This window comes from Ascidia mentula, chromosome 3 (genome assembly GCF_947561715.1).
Source record: "Ascidia mentula chromosome 3, kaAscMent1.1, whole genome shotgun sequence".
Taxonomy (NCBI): domain Eukaryota; kingdom Metazoa; phylum Chordata; class Ascidiacea; order Phlebobranchia; family Ascidiidae; genus Ascidia; species Ascidia mentula.
The window spans coordinates 10,654,315-10,676,453 of NC_138568.1; the positions used below are offsets into that span (position 1 = coordinate 10,654,315).

General features: G+C 39.4%; 1 protein-coding gene across 1 annotated transcript; it reads right to left on the reverse strand.

The window, feature by feature from the left end:
- Positions 1 to 146: 146 nt before the first annotated feature.
- LOC145895598 (von Willebrand factor-like) lies at positions 147 to 12,367 on the reverse strand. The gene is made up of 31 exons (XM_082984400.1): positions 12,359 to 12,367; positions 12,222 to 12,274; positions 12,110 to 12,152; positions 11,321 to 11,374; positions 10,994 to 11,273; positions 10,826 to 10,925; positions 10,246 to 10,408; positions 9,454 to 9,602; positions 8,970 to 9,178; positions 8,516 to 8,640; positions 8,054 to 8,270; positions 7,473 to 7,592; positions 7,222 to 7,333; positions 6,734 to 6,989; positions 6,468 to 6,537; positions 6,268 to 6,390; positions 5,842 to 6,018; positions 5,331 to 5,552; positions 5,048 to 5,194; positions 4,791 to 4,881; positions 4,390 to 4,577; positions 3,825 to 3,951; positions 3,464 to 3,602; positions 3,162 to 3,266; positions 2,873 to 3,061; positions 2,369 to 2,614; positions 1,881 to 2,037; positions 1,656 to 1,821; positions 1,003 to 1,115; positions 593 to 756; positions 147 to 362 (listed from the first exon to the last, which is right to left on the reverse strand). Exons 1-31 carry the CDS (start codon positions 12,365 to 12,367, stop codon positions 147 to 149), a joined length of 4,530 nt encoding a protein of 1,509 aa, XP_082840526.1.
- Positions 12,368 to 22,139: the final 9,772 nt, after the last annotated feature.

A 22,139-nucleotide genomic window follows, 5' to 3' on the forward strand; every position in this document is an offset into this window, starting at 1 on the left:
TGAAAAAAAATTATTACAGACATAAAAGTAAATAAAATACTCTTGGGAAACTTCCATTTCCTGAACCGGGATAAAAAGAAATAAAATTGAGTTACTGTGTTATGAATATAATTTGTTAAATTCAGCAGAATTACAATGTAAAGTGTTTAACCGATCTCACCGCATTCAAGTTCATCACAACAAGGGTCGGGATCATTAGCGGAATCGTTGTATGTTACAACCTGGGATGTTTTGTATTGAGGACAGGAGATGGACAACAAGCATGAATTGCTGTCCTCGTTGTTCTTAACGCTTGGACACGAGTTAGCGTAGAAACTACATTCCAACTTGGTACATGCGTCGTCGAACCAAACCTGACCAAGCTGTAGCAATGCGAAAGTTGTATATGTCATTTATGTGTTGAACATATTCCCATAGCTTACAGTTACATGGACTTAAAAACGCGTAAATCCAGTGATTAAACTATCATCTACCAAAATTTTACATTGAAACAAATTTGGTTTCAAAAACAGGAAAAAATTAAAGGGTAATCAATATTCATATGGTTTGACCTCAGGAGGGTATTTTGTATGTAAACTTGCAAAATACTCACAGCTCTCTGAATCCCGTTGTGGTCAATGCAGTAGTTGGGACAACCTGGAGGCAAGACAACTGCCTGTGTGGTAGTGGTTGCTGGGGTGGTGGTTGCTGTAGTTGCTGTGGTTGTTGTTGAAACAGCAGTGGTCACTTTTGTGGTGGTTACGGCGGTTGGTGTTGCTGAAAAACGGCAAAAATACACTAATAAACCATGTACATAGTTGCAAAAAGCGATTAATGCTAAAAAGATAAACCAACAATTTCAATTTGTACACATGGATGACTCGCGGTTAATGAAGACTAATTCGCACCGATATTGGTCCTTATATTTACTAAAATGTAAAAAGTTACCAAATTATTTGTTTTCATATATTCTGCCTCTTTGTCCTATTGATCTCGTTTTTCAAAAACTATCCGTGTACTTACTAGTTGTGGTCACTACTGTGGTGTAAATGGTTGTTGGTGTGGTGGTGACAATAGTAGTGGTCGCTGGACAGGTAGGACAGCTCACCTCCGGTATGCAAGTTTGAGAATCCTCACTAAATAAATTACAGGCTGTCGATTAATTACCGTACCGCAAGTAGTATTTTCATATAAGTTTGAAAACACAGTCATGGGGACTGATTCTATTGGAATAAGTTGCAAAAACTGCTGAAACCTTGTCAGGCGAAATATATTTTTCTAGCTGTGATCGATAAGTGAGGACCTGCGCAGTTGGACGATCCTGCTAATCATGCGATTGCATAAAACTTGGCATATAGAAATAAATACAAAAAATTATACAAATACAGTTTTTACAACGGTTTCAAGAAATATATATGCAACATATAACACAAACACACGATTTTTGTACAGACTGGTGATTGCTGAACTAACCTAGATCAATAATTAATAATTCTTATTCGCTTTTGCACACGTTACTATGATAGCCTTAGTTTGCCAGAATTGATGTTAAAACCAACCTTCTAACCAACCCAAGTAAGTGCAATTGCTTCTTGTGAAACTTCTAATTATCGCCGGTTATGTTAATATGCAAATAACGTGCAAACAGTTAATAATTTACTTTAAATTTCGCTTACTCGAAAACGAATCCCAATGAGCACTTCGGTTGGCAACCTTCGAGACATGGCAGACCGCAGTGTTGTTGGCTGTTTCTGTTGCAGCAAGTATCAGGACATGATGTTCCACACACTTCGTAATGCCACTCGCACGTGTCGTTCTTGTTGTACAACTCACACATTGTGGCTAAAATGGATTGAAAGTTATTGCATTGTTTAACACACATTGTGGAAATAATTTCTTACGGCAAAGAGTTGGAGATCTCCAGTCTATATAGATTCCTATCTGGCTGCAAGCATGGGAATAAGCGGCCACGGCGTTGCAGAAGCACTCGCAGTCTCCACCGGCTTCACACCCGCAAGTATCAGACAAGCAATGTTCGTGGTACTTTGTGTGATCGATCTACGAGATATTAGTAATGAAATGTTATATATGGTGTTTGTGGTGACGTATACACTTAAAGGAAGGAAAATCTCAACGGATAGAAAACAGACATGGGCCCCTGGCACAACATAATTCGAAATTTATGGCAAAACAATTTTGGCCCGGAATCGTTAAATGTGTTATTTACTGGAAATTCTAGAAGTAAACTTTTCCGAATTAACGAGTTTTGACTCTGAATACAATTGTCAGAAGATACGACAGACCACGTGAGAGAATTGCATATGTTATAATATTTATCCATCAACCTGCTTTCAAACCCCAACGTACAGTGGATGTGAGGAACACGTACCTCGTCTCTACATTCCTTAAACACGTCACCCTCAATAATCTTGCATTGTCTGATCGCCCACGCCCGTCTATTGGGATATACGTCACACATGTCTTCCGTCTTATTGTAGTTGGTTTGAGGACACGACTCCTTGAGGCGCCAATTGTTGCCGAACACGTTGCTACTGGCAACAATCTCCTGACTCCGCATGAGAAAGTCGTTGTTTTCGTCGCCGTCAAAATTTCCGCAAAGACCACAAACTTTGTTCTACACCGAAACAACAGGCAAGTATGAGTGCAAAAAAAACAATATTGTGGAACAACGTTTTCTCCTGATGCAATGCGTCAACATACGAAGTGATGAAAGCCACAGAAACTGATGATGCTTATGTGCGAGAAATCGATTTTAGAATTAACTATAGCTGACTTAATTTTGAAACCTTATTTTTTAAACACCTTAATTTGTTATAAAAATCACTATTTTTAGCCAAATTTCGAACTCGTTTAGGCAAAAAGAAAGAAATACCTGTCGGAAGCTGGCAAGTTCAAGGTAAATCCTGGTTCCCTCGTCCCAATACACAGTTAAACCAATCGCTGTTTCCACAACAACGAAGAAACCGTGTTTTGAGATTTGGTAGTGGACGTCAATACCGTTCGACTCGGCAAGTGAAGTTTCATCAGGAACATGACCATGTTGAAGAACGATCTGGTTTATCTGGTAATGTGGAAAAAGGATAAAAATTCACAATGCACGTACCAAAATAACGAGACGTAACATAGATACAATGTGTATACATGTAAGCACTAAATCTTACCCCGATCTGGATGGTGACAATACGCGAGCAGAGATAACCAAGTGTTTCGCATGGTACCGATTTAAAGTAAATTTTAAAAGAGCCCGGAGTGGATCCGCATTCGTCCTATATGGTGGAAAATAAAAGGTGGTTGCATTGATAATATCACGTAAAAAAATAAATGATTTTCGCAACAGATAAATTGTTGTATTACAAAATGAACATCAATACAGCCGTCAAGTGATTAAAACAAATCAATCATGTACAATATAATTAAAAAAAATATTTTTTCACTTTCTTAAACAGAAAACAAGACATCTCACCGTGCTTAGAATATATTCGCAATCTCCAGCGAAATCAAACCACTTATGATCGTAGGTCCGGAAATGTGATTCTCCTGATACAACACACTGAGCTCCACACAACTTCTCCGTGCACTTCCACTTCCCCGTACGACATGTGCTGGTTGAAAATACATATCATATTAAATTTGGTGTAAAACAAGCTAGTTGTGGACTGCATGGTTACGTTTTAATTTTTGTAACCCAGATTATCCAAATAATTAAAATAGGAAAAGGTAAAGCGCTTCCCTTCACAATAAAGCGTAATATTATGCAATTCCTTGACTGTTTATGTCAGATATTTTGAGCAAAACCAAAATACAACATGTAGAATCTAACTTACCACGTATTACAATCCGCGTCGATCGTCTGACCTTCGTCGTACTCTTTGCTGTTATGGTAACATGGACATGTAACAGGTTCGATACAAGCCTCGTTGTGATAAACCAATCCGTGTGGACAACTGCAACCTGCAGAAGAATATAAACAATATACTACAGTGCAGTCAATAAATTAAAACAGCAGTAAACATCTGTCGAACCAAATCTGCATTAAATTTTCGCGAATCACGTGGTCATAACTCTGTGGTTATTTGTTAAAGGCAAAAGACAACAATTTATTTTTACAAAAGGCTATGTATGTGTAAGTACTGACGATTGATGGTCGTTTCAACTGTTAAATACATGATCATTTCTACCAAAATGGTTTCCTTGTACAGGGAATTTAAAAGCAATATTTATTAATTCCAGGGTTAAAAAAGCAGGACAAGATAACAACAGTGCCTAAAATATAGTGATTTACAAAATAAAATCGAGATTTTTCTGACAGTACGCCGGAAACATTTTTTTTCTTTTGGGGAATCAAGGTCGCCGGGCCGGATGAAAGGTAATATTATGACGTCATGATACCTGAAATACACAATGTGTGGGGACAAGGCAGGTCTTTGTTGGTGCAAGTTTTTGAACATTCAGCGCCAGACACTGATGAGATGTCGAATGTTCCTTTTTGTGTGCAGTTGTGATAGATTTGTCCGACGGGACACAATGTGGGAGCAGTTCCATGTCCTTCACACTCGATGTGACCACGAATACATTGGCTTACCAGAAAAACAGAAATCTCAATTTTCAGGTGTGGAAAAACAAATACACGTATGTTATTCAACAAAAGTAATAATAGGTCTGATGAAGAAATTTTACAAATAGCGGAATCCCCGGAGTGCCTTATTGCTATCACATTACATGGACCAGGATTACAGAATGTGATTACTGTTAAGAACCATGATAAACTGCAAGTAGTTACTTTAACTCACCACATAACCCCTGGTGTGTGAATGGTTTGTCCTGGTTGATACCATGTTCCAAGATGATAACATGGGCATGCACTATCTTCAACACATTCACCTGAAACATTAACAGTATTTACAAGAAAACTACAATAACGAAAGTGAACAGTTTAGGTATAATGCGAAGATTGAAATACTTTTTACAAATGGTGCTGGACTTACGTACAGTCACGGTTGAGTGCAGAGAGGTCAACAGTAAAACAAAATAGAATTTGACAACGAACCTTGCTGGTTAAAATACATTCCATCTGGGCAGTTGCAACCTTCCACACATTGCAGTGTGCATTCCTCTGGGACAGATAGAGATCTGCAACTACATCCACAACCGGTTCCACACGATTTATAGATCTGACCTCCCTTGCACGTCACACCTTTCAAACAAAAATGTCAGTTTTCAAAATTGTTTACATTTTCAAATATATCAGATTGGAAACTAAACAAACTTGGAGTCCGCATTTAATCTAAAGAAAAACTCTATAATATTATCAATTACAAAACAAAACCTACCGCAAAAACCTTCAGTCCTCCAGTTCAATACTACTCCGGAAAAGGAGCATTTTTGTGCGTAAACCGCAAGGGCGTCACACATGCAGTCGGTGTTCATTTCCTTGGTGCATTCACAGAACTCGTACATACAGTTACGATAATAGGGATCAGGACTGACAGTGCTGTGGCATGCAGTGAACTTTTCGTGGTATATGTGACTGCAAGCTTCCCGCGCAGAACTTTCTGCAATTACAGAATAAAAACACTCATGTTTTACAAAGCTAAAACAAACCATATTTTAATTTAAAATATACTGCTGTACGTTAATTTTATGCCAGAAGAGAGTTTTATATTTTTAATAACTAACACATCATTAAATAATATTATGTAATGCAGTATTTGCAAATTTGCCGATAAACAATTGTAATTTTAAAAGCAATGTGGGCATGGTTAGCTTATTGGAATACCCCGTTATGTATACGCTTAATTTTTGGACAATAAAAAGGGTCCAATTTCAGTGACGTTAACCCACCTTTGTCGCTGTTAAGTTCGCACGGGTTAATGATATCGGTGTTGACGTTGTCACAATCATCGTTAAGTTTCCACGAGTTGCCAAAAGATGCCGAAGTACTTTCAAGTATGTTTTGTGAAGATATAAAATCATCAGCAGCATTTCCGTTGTAGTTCCCAGCCAAGCCACAGAGTTTACCTTCGAAAGTTTGCGGTTAGATCTCTTTCTTAACGTGAACAAATCTTTAAAAGGTTTTATCGATAATAACAAAACAGTCAGAGTGTTTTGTAACTTTGTTGTTAGCGTTTATTGGTGATGTGTTAACAACTACAGGTAACGACATTTTTTGGCACGCCAACATACAAACTTCAGCAATTTAACATAAATTCCCGAACATACATTCCTAGATCATTGCAAAATTCGGAAATTTTTAGATTGCTATCGTACCTTGATAATCCTGGGAAACCGTCACATACATCGAATCGTGGCCATTCCACAAAACATCCAAGCCCGTATGACCATGATGAAGATGAATGTATAAAGAAGACTCTTGATATATGTATACGTCCCCTGTTATAACATCGAGTATATTTAACACAGCTTGATGTCTCAGTAGATTGCAGAATGTAAAGTTGATCTAACAATACCTGATTGATATGGAAGTTGGACGTCGTACCGATTGATACTCACAGTGTTTCCTTCACGCAAAGAAATTTCCTTCAAATAAATATGTAAATTTTTTTCACCACATTTCTTGAAGTCTGTCTCGTGCATAATGTAATAAAATGATTTAACTAAACACACAACCCCTTTACATGAGAATAAAACCACACCATGACAACTTACGAACCACAACCTGATTAAAAAATGTCTACAACCATTATTCGCTTCAATGTTTTTTCACAGAACTCACTTGAGTTTGTCCGTTGATCGTCAATTCTATAGTAATCACTTTCACGCAGCTTATTCCAGGATCAGCACCACATTCGTTACCCTCAATGAATATTGTAAATGTTCCACCCACACAATCCTTTGCAAACACGTACTTGCATTTCCCGTCAAATGTATAGAAGTTGTCGTCAAAGGTTTTGAAGTGAGCGAACCCGAATATGATCGCCATTCCAGGACACATGGAAGAGGAACAAATCCATTGCCCGGCATTGCATGTGCTGTAAAATTCGTGTAAAGGGGAACATTACCTTTTGTTTGCGATTGCTTGCAAGTCCTGAGTGGAACAGCAAGAGCGGGGAACTAACTCCAATTAAATTCATACAATTTATATATAGGCATAACGTTTATCGGATTCGGTAAAGTTGTTCCATTACGGCTAACTATGCCCAATTCATGTTCGTCATTGAACAAAAATCGTTGAGTTGCTGTTGACAAAGAACATTTACAAACCAGTTATTGCAGTTGTAGATACTGGTCTTTTCTCCAGGTCGATACTCAGAGCCCTTAAATATGCACGGGCAATTTGATAGAACGGTGCAATCTCCCCCATGCTCGTACGTGTCTGTGAGATATCTTTGTCATACTTTTTTGCAATTATCATGGCGAAGGCGTTATTTCCATATTTGGTAAAAAGTCAAAAAACTTGGCTATGCTTGCAAGCACAAAACGCGTGGCTACTACTTTTTTCATTTAAAGCTTACCATATGGACACTGGCATCTGTCGAAACAAAGTTGGTTGGGTAGAAGGTGTGGAACAATGCAAGATTGCGGGGATTCCTTTCCGCATTCAATCCATTCTTGCTGGGCTGGACAATCTCGTACTGAGCAAAACAACGAAGATAATAATGGTTTGATCTTTCGGGTTGTTGACAGTAATATATCAGAGTCAGACCAGGACTTCGTATTATATTAAGACAGAATGGAAAGTGTTTTGACTTAGATCGATACTGATTTGTACCTGGCAATGGCATATGGTTTATGAACTGTAATAAGATTTGCAACAGTATTTGTTTTATATTTGTCGGGATAAACTTGATGGTTTCTCGGCGACCCTTCCTGTTTTGGAAACGATTTGATTTTATCTGTGTGTGCATAACTTCACATTACATCTCATACAATTTATTTCCATGGGTTACAATTTCCCTCAATGTCAGAAAACCTGCGCACACTAATTTACATGAAAATCATGTGCAAAACATATTTTTTTACATAATAAGACAGCACAACCCTAGTAAAACTATGCTGCCGTCAGTAGGGTTTTATAACTATACACTGCACTTACAGCATTGATTTACCATTCTCCAATCAGGGGGTTCTCCACCTGCCAGGGCACAACTTCTTGAATACAAAGTAACGACTTCACATTGGCAGTCTGCCCTGTTCATAAAGTCGCATCTGCATAGCTCAGTTTTGCAAAGGTCAAAAAAACGGCTAGGGTTCAGAACAGAGTGACATGAAGCAAAATATGCCCAAAGAATGTTGCACACTTTGGCCACACCCTTAAAAAAGATAAATGTTTCAATTTTACTTGTAAAAAACTTGTTCCCTTTTTGTTTATTATATATTAAAGCTGCAAAAGTCTATGACACTTTTACAGTGACAAAAGCCAGAAAATATTGTACAACTTTGCTGATGGTAAAAGTCGTTTGACCTAATAATGTATTATTTATTTTACTGAGTAGGTCTGATAAATGCATGTGACGTATCGGTTGATCAACCATTACAAGAAAATATTTTGGCATACCACGCTAGCCCGGCACTGATCAAAATCCTCCGATACAGTTTCGATATCATTGCACAACTCATTTACATCTCTCTCTATCCATGTTTTAGCGACGATGTGGCCGGTGGAACCTTCAACCAATCCACCTGTGAAAAAATAAAGTAGAGTGTGCATATGTTGAAAAAAAGTTTAAGTAAATAATTTAATTGACTTGTTATGGGCTCATTTGACTGATTTTACCCAACCTTTAGGCGGGCTCGGTGCTTTGAAAGGGGACCCTGCAGTTTAACACGAAAGCAAAAACGTCGAATCTGTAAATTTTACTTTCTCCAATTGTAATAGCCTTTTTCGTGAAATACAGACCCCATATTCGTTTTTAAATTTGGGAACCGCATTTTCTAGAAAGCGCAGGTTTTTACTGTTTCATAAAAGTATAAATTTGTGTGGTTTGCATCTGAAACCCAAACTCAGGTACCTTGTTTAGAAAGAAGATCATCCGATTCCATGCCATTGAAGTTGCCACACAAACCAACCGTTTTATTGCGATAGCGATCTGAGTCAAGAATCACGTGGACAGAACTTGTATCACGATCAAATTTCACTGTAATTTCTCCCAAAGAAAGGACAGTAAATGGATGAAGTCGACTGACAAGAATTCCATATCCATCAAAGGGCAATGATAGTCTGGAAATAATAGGTTGGCAAGTCACTGGAGGCTATGAAGAATCACCATCAATGCATGTGAAAATTTTACCAAGTACTCATGTAAAGCCAAATGTTTCTGTTATAAAATTTACTAACTGTTTTACACACACAAAGCAATTGATTAAATACAGGATCTGCTGGTATATTATGTATATTTTTTATGTAGCTACTTGTGTAGTTTATTGCGTCAATATGCATTGCATATTTTAAAATTTGATAAATTCTGTTGATAAACGTTATAACAATGTTCTTACATTTTATCATCCAGTTTAACATGGGTGTCGGTAATGGATATTTTTTTGTTGGAAGCAGCAATATAGATGGTGATTTTTTCAATACACTTTCCAGATGTAAGTACATATTTACCTCCACTTGTGCAATTTGGGTTTTTTCGAACAAGAACCTGTCAGTGACAAATATTTTACAAAAAGTTTACAAATTCAGTGTTTCAACATTTTATTAATTATCCACTTTTGCACAAACTATTTAAATTTGGTTAAGTAACCTTATTAAGCAATTTATATAAAAAAGGAATTATTAGAATGAAACTACCTTCTGTTAGTAAGAAGATACATATAGTTTTGATATTGATTTAGCATATGGGATAATATAATTTGACATAAAAGAAAGGTTAGTTATATCTGACATAATGTTATGAATTCATAATACTACATGGAGTAATACAGTGGTGGAGTTTAGACTAGTTTATACATTGTAAAAATGGGCTGCGAGGCCTGTAAAGCTAATAATAGTAAAAAATATTGCAGGAATATTAAGTAGCATATTATCAGAGATTTGATTTATCCTAATGTGATAACTCAATCGAAACCTGGGTAAAATCACCACAAAACACTGTCAATGGCCAGAACACATTATTTAAAACCTAGTGCAATCTTGTCATTACATAAAAATAAGCTTCAAGTTTAATATATTATGGCACATATATTAAATGAAATTTTAAACCTTTTAAGATGCATATAAAGCAATAAAATCATTTAAAATTAAACACAAAAAAATGTTTTTTTGCAACAAACTTGCTTACTCACTTTAAAGTCAGGCAAACCAGCTGATGAAACCATCTCGTACTGACAAGAACCAGGAAAATCATAAATATGGCCATCAAATGTCATAACATTCCCAGCTCCGAACATGGAACACATTCTTCCACCTATATTGCTGTTTAGATTTATGACTGAATCCATACTTCGACTGTAGCCGGCTGTAAAACAATGCAAAGTGTATCATCCCAAATCTTTTTAAACTTTAAAGAAATGTAATATTAGTAAGCTTTTTTTAAATTTCAGAGATGAAATACTCACATTTGTAGCAACTTAAGTACAAAAACTAGATTTATTTTATTAATTAGTGGTTTTGAGTATAAAGAGACTGGCCCATATTGTTATTAACACTGTCATGTTAAAATAAGACGTTTCGACAAAAACTTATGTCATCATTAGATTGAATGACACGATTGGTGTAGCTCCATTATAAGGAGAATTATGAGAAAACCCGTGAGTTGTGTTCCTAAATTAGTGGTTGATATGAAACTTAACCATACCAACTAATTCAGTAATGTTAAACAAAGTAAAATTGTAATAAAACAAAAATTTTGTGTTCTTATTTTACTTACTATACTGGCATCGGTAACCATGGTAATCACCAGAGCATTCACACAGATTTGTCCCAACACAAGATCCACCATTCAAACATGTTTCTTGACACAAATCTGACAAATTCAAAATTATAAATCGAACCCAAGTGAAAAGTGGCGCTAACTTGTTGGCAATTACCCACCTAAATTTGCGACGTACTCGCAACCGCTGACCAGTTCCGCATCAACGCAAACTCCTGACCCAGAATCGAATGCAAGTTTTGCCGAACATTTCGTGGTGAACAGTTGTCCCATGTAGCACATATGAAACTCAACGCAAATGTCGGGGTCATGAAATGTGAAAAACTCCTTGTTCGTTCCGTCCTCATTTTTGCAGTAGTCAGATGTCACTGTCGTGGACGCAGCGGAAAGAAAAAAGCAACGTGAGAGAAAAGACTCAAAGCAGACTTTGTTATGCAACGACTGCAAACAATGTTTAGCAGCTTACACAAAAATATTGTTTGACTTACGAGAGTCTGAAAACTCCACGTCCTCCGATGCTGCATTGCTAACCTGTCGCTTAACTGAAACAATATATTTGTTGTTTATAATTTGCTAGTTTATTTGTTTGTTTAGACCTAAGCTACTTGTAAAAATATTTATCAAAGTTGCAATGACAATTACGTTAAGTAACCTACCTATCTCGGAGACATGTCGCAGCACTTCTCAATCCCTGTGAATTGAAACGCAAATCAGTTAATTTTCACAGGAAACTATAGCGTGAGAAAATGCTTCCAACAACATTTTACTGTCCGCGCTGAACCTTTTTGGTCCATTTTACGGTTATGCGATGTAATTGGCCGTAACCAATCACTTCCACTGTGACTGGCCGCGACCCTGTTGCGACCGCGCACTTTTGTTTTGCATTAACATATGAGCGCCTCTCAAGACTAAGGTTGCGACCCCATTTGAGGACGCCAAATGGTATTTTGAGTCGAGAAATAAATTAATTTGCAGGGGAAATTTGTTATTTACGTTTTTTCGTATTGGAAATTGAGGTAGAAATTTACCTCAAAAAAATAAATTTCTCAGCTACCCCATTTATAAAAAATGCGCGACCTTCTGTTAAACAACCAAATGCGTGTAGAACTGGATTGTCCTGACAAACGCCAATAGTCTTATGTTCTGCGACCCCAAAATTACATTCCGTAGTTTGAGTATGGGTTAGAAAAGTATAGTTTAAGAAGCTCTGCTTTAGAACACAACATTTAACATAAAAATGTTACAAAATTGCAGCGGGTAAAGCAAAACACAATAACCTTTCGACGTATTCGGCACCACTGCATAAAACGACGCACAACCCTGCGAAAATAACGCAGAATATCAATTATTTTATGATATAAAAAACCAATCGTCGATAGATTTATTTACCTTGTAACACGATGAGAAACGCTGTCTTTAAGTCTAAGATATCCATCCGCCACCTGAAAGAAAAGCAATTATTCACAATTACTTTGAAAACTGAACCAAAATCGTTTTGTCATTTTCCTACACAAATATTTGCCTACCTTTTCCATTAACGGTGACAAAAAAACCTGTTTTCAAAACAGGACTCACTTGGTATTGGTCAAGTGCATCGCTTTTATGCTAACGGCAATGATTTATGATATCACTTTATGACATGAAGTTCCGAAACTCTTGCTCAATCGATGACTTTATTCACATCCTGGAAGGAAAAATGTTATTCATCCTGGAAGGAAAAATGACTTTATATTTACAATTTTGAGTCAGTTTTGTACAATTGCTTTAAACCGTGAATGCCCAAATCAGATTTGTTATCCAACCGCTTGAAATTTTTTTTTTCATATTTACACAAAATATTTGCCCGAATGAAACGCCCAAATGAAATGTAGCTGGGATTCAATGCTTCGATGACATTTTTTCCTCTTGCTCGGAGGTCAAACTTGAGCGTACAAAAAGTTAGTTGGATCTTTATTGTTTACTAAACAAAAACATGCCGTAACTAAGAGATTATATGGATGCCAAACCCATCACCGGCAGATGAATTTGACGTAAACTTATTTAGTATACCAAATTATACAGTGAAACGTATTCAGCATATTACTTAACTTTTTTAGTGCCTTGGTACTTATTGAGACAGATTGATTTTCCTCTACAATTGTTTAATCGTTTACCTTTTTTTTATTGCTACTTGGGCATCGATTACTTCGCCGTGTATTTGATTCATGATTTAAGTACCGACATCTAAGCCACTTTAAGTAGAAAAAGGAACTATATTCTATTAAAAACAATTTATCTTCCAAAAGAGTAAGACCACCTTCCTGTGCTGAAAAAAGCTAAACACACAGGAATGTTCGTTGATATAGGTTGTATTCATTCAATATCACCATTCAATTGTCAATTTTAAACCACCAATACACAAATCCACCAAGATAACATTCCATGAAAATCATAAATCACTTGTGTGAACACATTGCGTTTAATGGGAACATGGAAATTCGTCAATCAATAAAAGCAGCTTCTACACGGTCAATTTTTCAATTCTAATTTCAAAGAACAAGCTCACATAATCGCTTGTACAGCGGATGAGATTGGTTGATTAAATGCGACAAATAGTAAAGATTGGCACAAAAGTCAGGTCAGTTCAGTATCTTGGTCATTTGGCGAGAAGCAGAAAATATACGAGCTTGGCAACAATGGTTTGGATACGCGGTTATACGAGAAAGTAAAACAAAATTTCCAATACTCGGTTCGTTTCAGTTCCGGTCCGTCGTCCGTTTATGTTAGTTTTTACTTTTGACAAGTTGTCTCGTGGCAACCACACTCAACTACATAGTCGTACTGGTAGTTATAGTTAAAGCCGTCGTTGCAACTGAGGGAGACCTGTTTCTTTTGGCTGTGTGATGGCATACAACATCGACACTTTGATTCGAACGCGTTGGTCTTGCTGTAACATAAATATCAACACGTCTCGATTACAATACGACTGAAGCAAACTGAATATTTGGAGTTGTGCAAATAATGGTTTATCTACCTATCTCTAAACTCACATTGTTTGTCAAAATAACCACTACAAACGTCTTTAAATTAAACGTCTTTAAATAGTTAGTCAAATACCATACTTGTGCGTTTTATTAAATGAAACAAGAGTGAAGTCTTGGCGACCCCTAAAATTAGGTTTGGAAAGGCCTGCTTTACAGCACATTTTATTTAAAAGAATTCGACTAGGTGTTTTGAAAATATTTTGGGATTTTGACTTGCGAGGTGGAAAGCAAAGACAAATACATTGCAAACTTACACATTGTATATTGAAGTTGTCTTGCACGCTCCAGTACAAGTTGGAACGTTGACTTTTTCCTCTGACACACAAACCACATCCTCTCCATCACCATTTACCCCGGAAACTATCTTGATTTCTTCAAAGTTATCTTCTGGTGTGCACATCTTGCAAGCCTGGCAACATCCTTCCGTCTTGGTGGTGGGGAACAGTTGACCGCCGGCCTAATTATCGGGTTGTTAGATTTGTTTATTAAAGCTAGTAGTTTCGCTGTCACTGGCAATGTTGTTTGTATGTAACTGTATAATAAACACGAAAAATTACCAACCCAAATTTTGAAATATACCGATCAGACAGACAGTTCTAATGATGTTTTATAACAGAAAATATATTTCGCCTAAAAAAGAATCTTCAGTTTCTGTGACTTATTCAAATAGACTTGAATTTTATTTGAATGAATATTACCTCAGAACATTCTGTTTCGTTGACTGGTTCACAAGTATATCTTTGGCTGCTTCTGGTCGCAGGGCAGTTTGGTTCTTCTTGGTAACACTCCATCATGGTACAATGGTCTTCGCTATCTTTCCAACTAACGCCCACCTATTACAAATTACAACGATGAGATGCGGTTGCCTTGCTTTATTTGTGCCAAATACACATATCTCTATTTTGCACTTTTGTATAAACCAAAAAGTGTTTAAAAAATGCATTTTATTTTACTGGTGCTGATTTATAAGTTATGTTGTGGTGAGTTAACCTAACACTGGCTTAAATCATAAAAAACAGATGGACATCATCGTGTTGAATAAGTATGAGATACTGTACCGGGTAGGCGACGCCGTTCACCACGCACGCGACACATTTGCAACCGTATTCCGCACAACATTCATCTATCGAGTTGTTTCGGTAAGGTTTGAATCCAATTGGACAAGTGAAGTTCGCAAACGGACATTCCGAGGACAAATACTCAGTAGGTTTGCAAACACATTCATATCTATGAAAAGCAACAATAGAAGCCGTTTGGATTTCATGTAAAGTAGCAATAAAAATCTTTCGTATATTTTTGAGTTCCTTTTATGAAATGTATTTTAAGACCATATAATGTGAACTTAATTACATTAAAACATAAAACCAAAAACACATACGTGGGACAGCAACCGTCCATGACCCCGGTGGGTTTGGCGACTTCGTATTCACCACACTTCAATACAGGACAGCATGTCTCAGCATCCTGGCAAATCACTTTCTTCTCTGGGCAACACTTGCTGTTCGGGTTTTCTTCGTTATTCTTTTCAACGATCGCCTCGCACAGTTTTAAGTCTTCTGCCCTGGGATCTTCGTGTTCGCGACATTCCTTACACACGCACTCATACGCAGGACAACATGGATGCTCCGACTCCACCTGGTTTTTCATCTCGCCGTAGTCGCATTGCATCTGTTCTGACTGGCACTTGTGTAGCTGTGTGTCATCACATACGATCTTCACCATGGGACAACATCCCTGGTTGGGATTTTCGTCCAGAGTGCGGTTTAGTTTTACTTCGTACCATTCAGGCTCGCGAACATCTGCTGGGTTTTCATAATCTTCACCGCATTCTTCGCAGACGCATTCATATGTCGGGCAACATTCGCTCGCGTGGAAAATCGACTTTGGTACGTGATATGGTGGACAATCTGGCATTCCAGGGCAGGTCTTGCGTTTTTCATCAAACCTGTACGTACACGTTCCATCGGCAACCACCTTAACACATAGGAGATCTATACACGGGTTGTTGGTTTTCACAATTGCACCGGGAGGATAGCTGCTGCCTTCATGCTCACATTTGGGTGGAATTCGTTTTGGAACGTAACACAAATCGACGTTGCGGTCATTGCTGCACTCGTATTGTGCGCAAGGTTCATCTGGATCCGTCCAAGTTTCCCCAAGATCGTACAAACTGTTCTTGAAGTTGCAAACTTTGCAAACGCATCGTTCCCTCCGACAACAGTTCAGTTCATTCGTGCATCCATAATCCACATCCACGTATTCATTGTCGATCACCAACTCGTAACCGTCAGCGCAATCTTTTTTCGGGCAAGCGCTGGTTTTGCATTTCACTGTATAACTTTCACAGCAACCATCATAATTAGTGTAAACTTGCTCCAATTCGCAGACTTCTGGCTTGGGTGTATAGGGACAGGGCGTTCGCTTGCATGTGTAACTCTCGCAGGTTGGTTGGCATTCACCAACGCCTGGCAGAGGGCCGTCGGAAACTGCCTGGTAACACGTATCGCACTCTTTCTTCGGAGGGCACAAACTTGGATCGTAAACGCATGTGGAATTGGTCACGCAATCGCATGCGTCACGTCCGGTTACCTCCGGTCTGCATCCGGTCTTCGTCCTGCAGTTTTCAACGTCGGCGTTCACCGGGCATTCCAAAGATTCCGGACACCTGCAGTATGATGTTGGACACACAGATTTAGTTTTGTAAACTTGTTCGGGAGGAACACAACCAGCAGTAGCGTTGACATCTGGTGGACAAACACAATCATAAGTGTTGCAACATGGATCTGATGCTCCGGTTAGTTTTAGTTCTTTGGGCGATTCACAAACAGGTTTCACTGGACATTTAGTCTCGTCGCACACACAAGAGAAGGCTGGGCAACAACCAACGTCATCGGGCATTCTCTGCTCCTTGTAACCTTCTTCACATTCCGGCCGGTAGGGGGCGCACACTGGATCACTTTCAATGTCGTTTTTACAGACGGGTTCATAAAGAGGACAACATTCGTGACTGTCTTCGTTGTGAGCGATTTCTTCTCCCAGTTTAAGATTTTCCTTCACTTGGTTGTAGGTTTCGTAGTTTGAACCACAGCAGTTCTTGTCCTCCATGCACAGCACGTATGAAGCAGGACAACATTCCTGGATCGGATTTTCGTCTACAGTCTTATTCATTCGTTCGTGACAAGGGTGTTCCAACGGGGGATTGAGCATCTTATAGTTGCAGTCCTGCTTGCACACGCAGATGTACTCGGGGCAGCATTTGGTTGGTTCGTTGGTGCGAAGTCGTTCCTTGCCAAGCGGACAAGTCTTATTCCATTGCGGGCAAGCGTGAGACAAAACCTCAGGACCAGCGCAGTCGTATTTCGAGCGAGGACAACAAACCTGGTTCGGATTTTCATCCAAAGTCTGGTTGACGAGCACTGTGTGTTCCGAACTCTCGCCTTCGGGAGAGGTGTCATGGTCGGGTTCACATTCTTTGCAAATGCAACTGGTTTTTGGACAGCAAACACCTGCAATATGTTCAATGCGATCAAACTGGAAGGCGTTACATTGGGTCGGAGGAGGGCAGATTTCCGTGTAATCTTCGATCGTCTCTACGCAGTCAGCTGAAATGCGACAAACTTTTGACTTGCATGGTTGCCCGGTTACTGGCATCTTTCCTCCAGCGCTCAGAACAATTTCTGTTCCGTTATCGGTCGTGTACAAGCAGTGAGGTTCCCTCTCTGTGATGGTATAACAATCGCCCGTTCTCGTTCCTGTGCAAGTAAGCACGTTACAGGAATCTCCCGGATGCCAGCGTTCGCCAACTTTGAAAGGTTTTTCTTTGTAGAAACAAACATCGCACACGCACTTCTCCTTGGGACAGCATTTCAGACCAGGAGCACAGTTGTAATCGTCACTCCAATATTCGTCAGTGAGTTCAGCGTGATAACCTTCCTTACACTTCTCCCGAGGGCAAGTTGAAACACAATTAATCTCTGTCACTGGACAGCAAGGGTCGGAATAGTTGGCGGCAAGGGAGTTGAAAGTGCAGATTGGCGGCAGCTTCTTCTTTGACGGACACGTGTTTCTCGTGCACTTGTACAGATTGCATGTGGAGTTACAATCTCCAACCACAAGTTTAGTGTCAACCACAATTGGTGAATAACAGTCAGGGCAAGTGGGCGGTTCGTCACATGGCGCCGGGTCTCCTTTACATGTTGAGTTCAACGCACATCCACATACATCACGGTTCGTCACTACTGGTCGGCAACCTGGCTTGTCTGTGCAATCAATGGTCGCTTCCCTATTACAGTCATCTGGACATTCGCAATACTTTTTCGGGCATACGCTTTTGCTGTACGCGGCAACCTTTGGGAGTTCGCAAGTGACGTTGTCGAAGTTGTTCGGTGGACAAACACATTTGTAAGTCGAACAACAAGCGTCAGGACGACAGACCTTCACATAGCGCTGGCAACATTCCATCTCACCATCGGGAACAACAATCTCTGCAGGACCAAGATCGGCTTCCAATTCCTCCTTGGTGACGTAATCTTCGCCGCAATCCGGACACACGCATTTGTATAAGGGACAGCAAACGTAATCCAGATTGTCGCTCGGGCCTTCGGTTGCAACAATGTATTTTGGAGAGGAACAATCTGCTTTGAGTTGACCGTATTGTGGACAATTGCTTGGCAGTTCTCCAGGTGGGTAACACACGCATTTCGCCAAACAACCGGAATCGTCATATTCTGGGTCAGGCATTTGACCTGGACGTGCACAGCTACCGTCAGTGGAAGGTTTAATTTCGGGATCGTCATGTCCTGCTGGATATTGATCTGGGTCGCAAACGCACGTCTGGATTGGACAGCAATCATTTTCCTCGTCCTTCTCCGAAACTAACTTCTTGTACTGGGAACAATCCTCAATGCCCTCGCATTCAACACCTTCACACGTGCAATCGTATGAGTTGCAACATTGCTGGTTGTGGGTACCATAGTTCAAGGGCGGGTAATTAACCAATTTCTTGTAATCACAGTTTGGTGCGGAACCACATGAATTGTAATCGCACACGCACTCAAAACGTGGACAACAATCGCTCACGTCATTGATGACGCGTCTTTTCCAGCCAAGGTCGCAGGAGTAGTCCGTCCAGTAAGGACACTCTTGTTGAAGCTCGAAGTTAGGTTTGCAAACGCATTTACCGATAGGACAGCATTCGTCAGTGTCACCTTCAGCGTACTCCGTCATGTAAGTGTGATATTTCGGACATGGTCGCACCGGGGAATCGTAACTTGGGCAGTTTCTTGGCACGCACTGATATTGGTCGCACTGTGCATCACACTTACTCTCGCCTGGAACAGACTTGATGACTTTCACATCGTGACATTTACCACATTCCGGCTCTGCTGGACAAAGCTCAGGAGCGGGCACACACTCCCAAGAATCAACACACTTGCAACCCTCGCTGGACGCATTATTCATCTTCACCTTACATCCGGGACTGTCTGTACAGTTTGGCGCCAATACCGGACACTCACACACACATATCGGTTTCGGACATTCGCCTTCAGTTTGTTTCTTCACTTGATATTCGTGCAGACATTCTGGCTCATCAACTTCTGGACAAACACATTCGACTTTTGGACAACAATATCCAGGAACGTTTATGTATCTTGGTGTATAGGGAGCTTCACATTGTTCACTGGAACAAGTCTTTGCGACGGTCGTCACCTGTTGGTTTTCGCAACTCGGGTTATCTACAGAGTTGTATTCTGGGCAGATGTAAAAGCTGCATCCGTCCTCAGAATCAACTTGAGTTCCAGGTTCCATCGGTTCGTTGGTGACCGGATTTCGACAACGAGGACAACACACTGAAATGACCAGGTGTTTTGTAAATAAATGGTTAATTAATAATGATAAATTCCGGTTTAATTAATTAAAATAAATAAGTTACCGCATGTTTCAGTGTAGTTTTTGCATCCACACGAGTCGGTCCCATCTTGGACAGGTGAATAATTCGCACCTTCTTCACAAACTGGTGGATCGGGACAACTGCAACCTGCAAAAATTCAACATGGTTAGACCATGCTACTTAAAAACTACGTTTTGTTGCGGAAAATTGCAATCAGGAAATTAAAATAAAGTTTGACAAATAAACAGGTTTCTCCATTTAAAGTCTTTAAAGTGCTGCAGATCTGTTTCAATTGTACATTTGTGTTGTTTACTTAAATAAACTAAAAGCTCACATTCTTCTTTGACGCATTCTTTCTTCTCGTCACTTCGGTATACGTAACCGTCGGGACAAGTGCAGGTCGACACAGGCATATTACACACCGTCTCATCCTATAAAAAACATCAAAACCATTAAGTCGCAGTCAGAGATTGGAAACTTATAACATGTTAGGTTGTCATGACAAACGTTTACACAGCACTGAAACCTACTTAACAGTTTTATATACTTTTGACAACAGCGCACAGGCAAAATTCATTGCCAACAGACATTTCGGTTTACCAAACCGCCAATGAAATAAAACCGAAATAAGTTGATGCTAACAGCGGCAGTTGATACGGTTGTCATTTATGTTAAAAGATGATATTTATTCGCATATTTTTGAAGTTTTAAACAGGTTTACGCACATAATTGCTGTATCGAATAGCGTGGTAAGGAACTTACTCGTTTAATGGTCAAATCCGTGCAAGTCTTGGAAGCATCGCAGGCATCAATGCATTCTTTGTAAATTTCATTTCCGCTGCAAGTAACCTCGCCTGAGGAGAATAACGTCGCTCATTTCTTTCACACAAAATTCACCAACACAAGAAATGACTTACCGTCCTCGCATTTCAAAGCCTTTTGATAGTTTTTGCAACTTCCTTCTTTCTGACAATGGGTGACGTATTGTTGGATGAACATTGACTTGCAGACGTCACACTGAGCGGCGATCACGGACTCAGTTTCGTTCTCTGAGTAACATTGTTCCTGTTGGCACAAGTCGCGCATTTGAGCTCGTTCGGAGTCATTGCTGCAGGAACCTGAGCACAAACATATCCAGTTGTTAACACCGCGTGTAATTAAAATTAAAAAAAATTCTATGCACACAATCCGATGGGTAAGTGTTACAACACAAAGGTTAGAAAATTGTCCATTTTTATAAGTACGCAGTTCATTGTATAATAACAATGTACGCCAATTCCCTTGATGATTGTTCAATGTTTTGTTGAGCTTTTGCATTTGTATCAATTAGAATAGCTTTGATTTTGTTTATAGTCCATCAAAGTCATTATAAAGGTTCAAGAAAGCAGCTTACTGAACACGGGGTCGCCCAGCACATCGCACGGGTCTTTGTATCCGAAATAAGAGCAGTTGCGACATACGATACATGGTGGGGAATTCTTGCATCTTTCCTCATCGCAATGTTCAGCGTCACATGGTGGAAGGCAGGTCGAGTCTTGTTGAAACTCGTTCGTCACCAAAGAACTGAATGTTGGACATTCGTGACCCGGTCCGTCTCCACAGCTACCTGGAAACGTAAAATTACGGTTTTGTGAAAGTTTAAATATTTATTCGTTGATGTCATGTTGGAATTAAAAGTTGATATGAATTGATTACAGCCAAAAGATTGATTGATACATTGTATAAATATTCTCGTCAAAACTGTAGTTAAAAATGCCCCCTGCAGTGCACAAAAGAAAGTAATTTCACATTTTCTGTTAGCTTCAATGACTCACCGCACACTCCAGTGGTACCAGTCTGTCTCGCCGCTAAATATAAATCAACAATCCCGATCGCGTTGAAGTTCTTCCCGATATCGGGATTTCGATACACGATAGCTGTGCCTTCCTCTGTGAGCCAAATCACCAAATACACGATGTATTTAACCGACCCTCGCTTCACATAACCACGTGACACCTTTACACAGTAGTGAGATCGATCCGTGATCTCGTTTCCGTTCAGAAGAACCTGAAAATCAATATCATTTCATTGGAACTTGCTTTTGTTTCATTCGCGACGATTAATTTTGTGAACAATAATACAGAACGAATAATTCCATGCAGGCAACACAGCACCACGGCCCATGAACATCATTGTTTGCCTCGAAACTGAAATTTTTTTTGCAGCAAAGGCTTGGTTCTCCCTATAATTTCAGATTATCTTAAAAAAAGTCAGCGCACCAGCAGTTTATTTTTCTCTCAAGGGCCTGAATTTACAAACTTGTTCTCTCTCTACTTGTTCACCTTCTCATCAGCCGGGAACAACTCGTATCGATTGTTTTTGTAAAGAATTGTGACAATCTCGTAGCACAGTTGG